Genomic DNA, 1,667 nt, shown 5'->3' on the forward strand with positions numbered 1-1,667 from the left:
GAGAGAGAGAGAGAGAGAGAGAGAGAGACCCATGGCTAATTAAAGCTGAAGATACCAGTCAATTTTGTAAGCAACCACGACTGCTGATAGGTCATTCGTTGCCCTTTTCTTTGCATTATTTAGGTGGAGATGCATCCTGCTTGGCAGCAAGTGAAGTTAAGAGAATACTGCAAGGAGAAGGGAATTCATGTGACAGCATACTCCCCAATCGGTGGATACAACGGTCCGCTGCTCAAAAACCAACTCATGGACTCTGACGTGCTCAATGATATAGCCAAAGCCAGAGGAAAAACTTTCGCACAGGTTTCTTTTCTCTTTCCCTGCCAAATGACATACTCTCTTCAATATAAAATTTAATTTGCTTCCATATATTCTGTCTGAAATCTGATTAGATATGTTTGAGATGGGTGCACCAACAAGGCGTCAGCTTGGTCGTGAAGAGCTTCAACAAAGAGAGACTAAAAGAGAATCTTCAATTTTTGGATTGGGAGCTAAGCGAAGAAGAATGCCGAAAGATTAGCCAGATTCCCCAACGTAAGAACTTTCATCTCGAGTCAATTCTCCCGGGTGAAGAAAAGTTGTGCTTCAATATTGCAGAGTTTGAGTTCTATTGAGTCTATGTTTGGGGTGACGGTGTGATGTCTGTTTGATAAAATATATTTTACTTGTGTTTTCAAAAAATTGTAACTGAAAGTTAGGTTTTGTCACCGGACCTGACTACTTGTAGTCGTTGCTAGAAAGCGACCATTTGATTTTGTCTCTTCCTACCGCACATGTTAAATGATTCAAATGAGTGATGGTGTTTATTTTGTGTTATTAAAATTATGTATATTATATTGCAATATAGTGTGTGTGTGTGTCGTGGTCTGTTGGTAGAATAGTCTCTCTGATAGTTGAGGTCCCCTCAGATCAAGGGTTCGAATCCCCATGTGTAGGGTGTTGTACTTGAATATTTAGCAAGCCTGGAGATGGTCAAAGCTTGTCAAAAAGCCTCCCATCATCCTTTATATATATATATATATATCGACCCTCAAAATACAAAAAAAAAAATTCTTAAAATTTACATAATCTAAATTGATAACATAATATTTTTGTTATGAATATATAATACAATTAATGATTTTTTTCATTTTATTGCTCAAAAAGAAAATTCTGAAAACATGATGTCAATAATTTTATAGAATACTTTACAATTAGTTTTTATCCTTGCATTATGATTTTATTGTTACAAGTTATTATTATTATTATTTTTTTCTTTTAATAAAGTTAACTCAATCAAAATCACAAATTCTTTTTTTTCGCTTTAGCCATTTATATTCTACCTTCGGATTAATTAATTTCTTAAATAGATAAGAATATTAGCTTTATATATGTTTAATTAAAATATATCTATTATAAAATTGAATTAAAGATCAATAGATGGATGATATCTTAATCACTTAAATTGAGAAATGAAAATTGGATACTTCAATAAATAAAAGTCCAAATGATCTACACATAGGACTGTCAAAACGGCTCCTTGTTCACGAACAACCCGTGTTCGACTCGTTAAGAAGCTCGTGTTCGGCTCATTAATTTCGTTCGATAAGTTAACGAGCCGAACACGAACTAAGATGTGTTTGTTCGTGTTCGGCTCGTTTTGACTCGAAATACTACTCATCAAGTTT

General features: G+C 34.3%; 1 protein-coding gene across 1 annotated transcript in view; it reads left to right on the plus strand.

The window, feature by feature from the left end:
- Positions 1-656, plus strand: part of LOC110019461 (D-galacturonate reductase-like) — a 4,323-nt gene extending 3,667 nt beyond the window's left edge. The window contains exons 3-4 of the mRNA XM_020717124.1: positions 124-303; positions 393-656. Coding sequence (XP_020572783.1) covers positions 124-303; positions 393-614 — 402 coding nt within the window. The 3' untranslated portion in view covers positions 615-656. The remainder of the gene's footprint in view (positions 1-123; positions 304-392) is intronic.
- The last annotated feature ends 1,011 nt before the right edge of the window (positions 657-1,667 follow it).

Source organism: Phalaenopsis equestris, unplaced genomic scaffold, assembly GCF_001263595.1.
Source record: "Phalaenopsis equestris unplaced genomic scaffold, ASM126359v1 Scaffold000057, whole genome shotgun sequence".
NCBI lineage: Eukaryota > Viridiplantae > Streptophyta > Magnoliopsida > Asparagales > Orchidaceae > Phalaenopsis > Phalaenopsis equestris.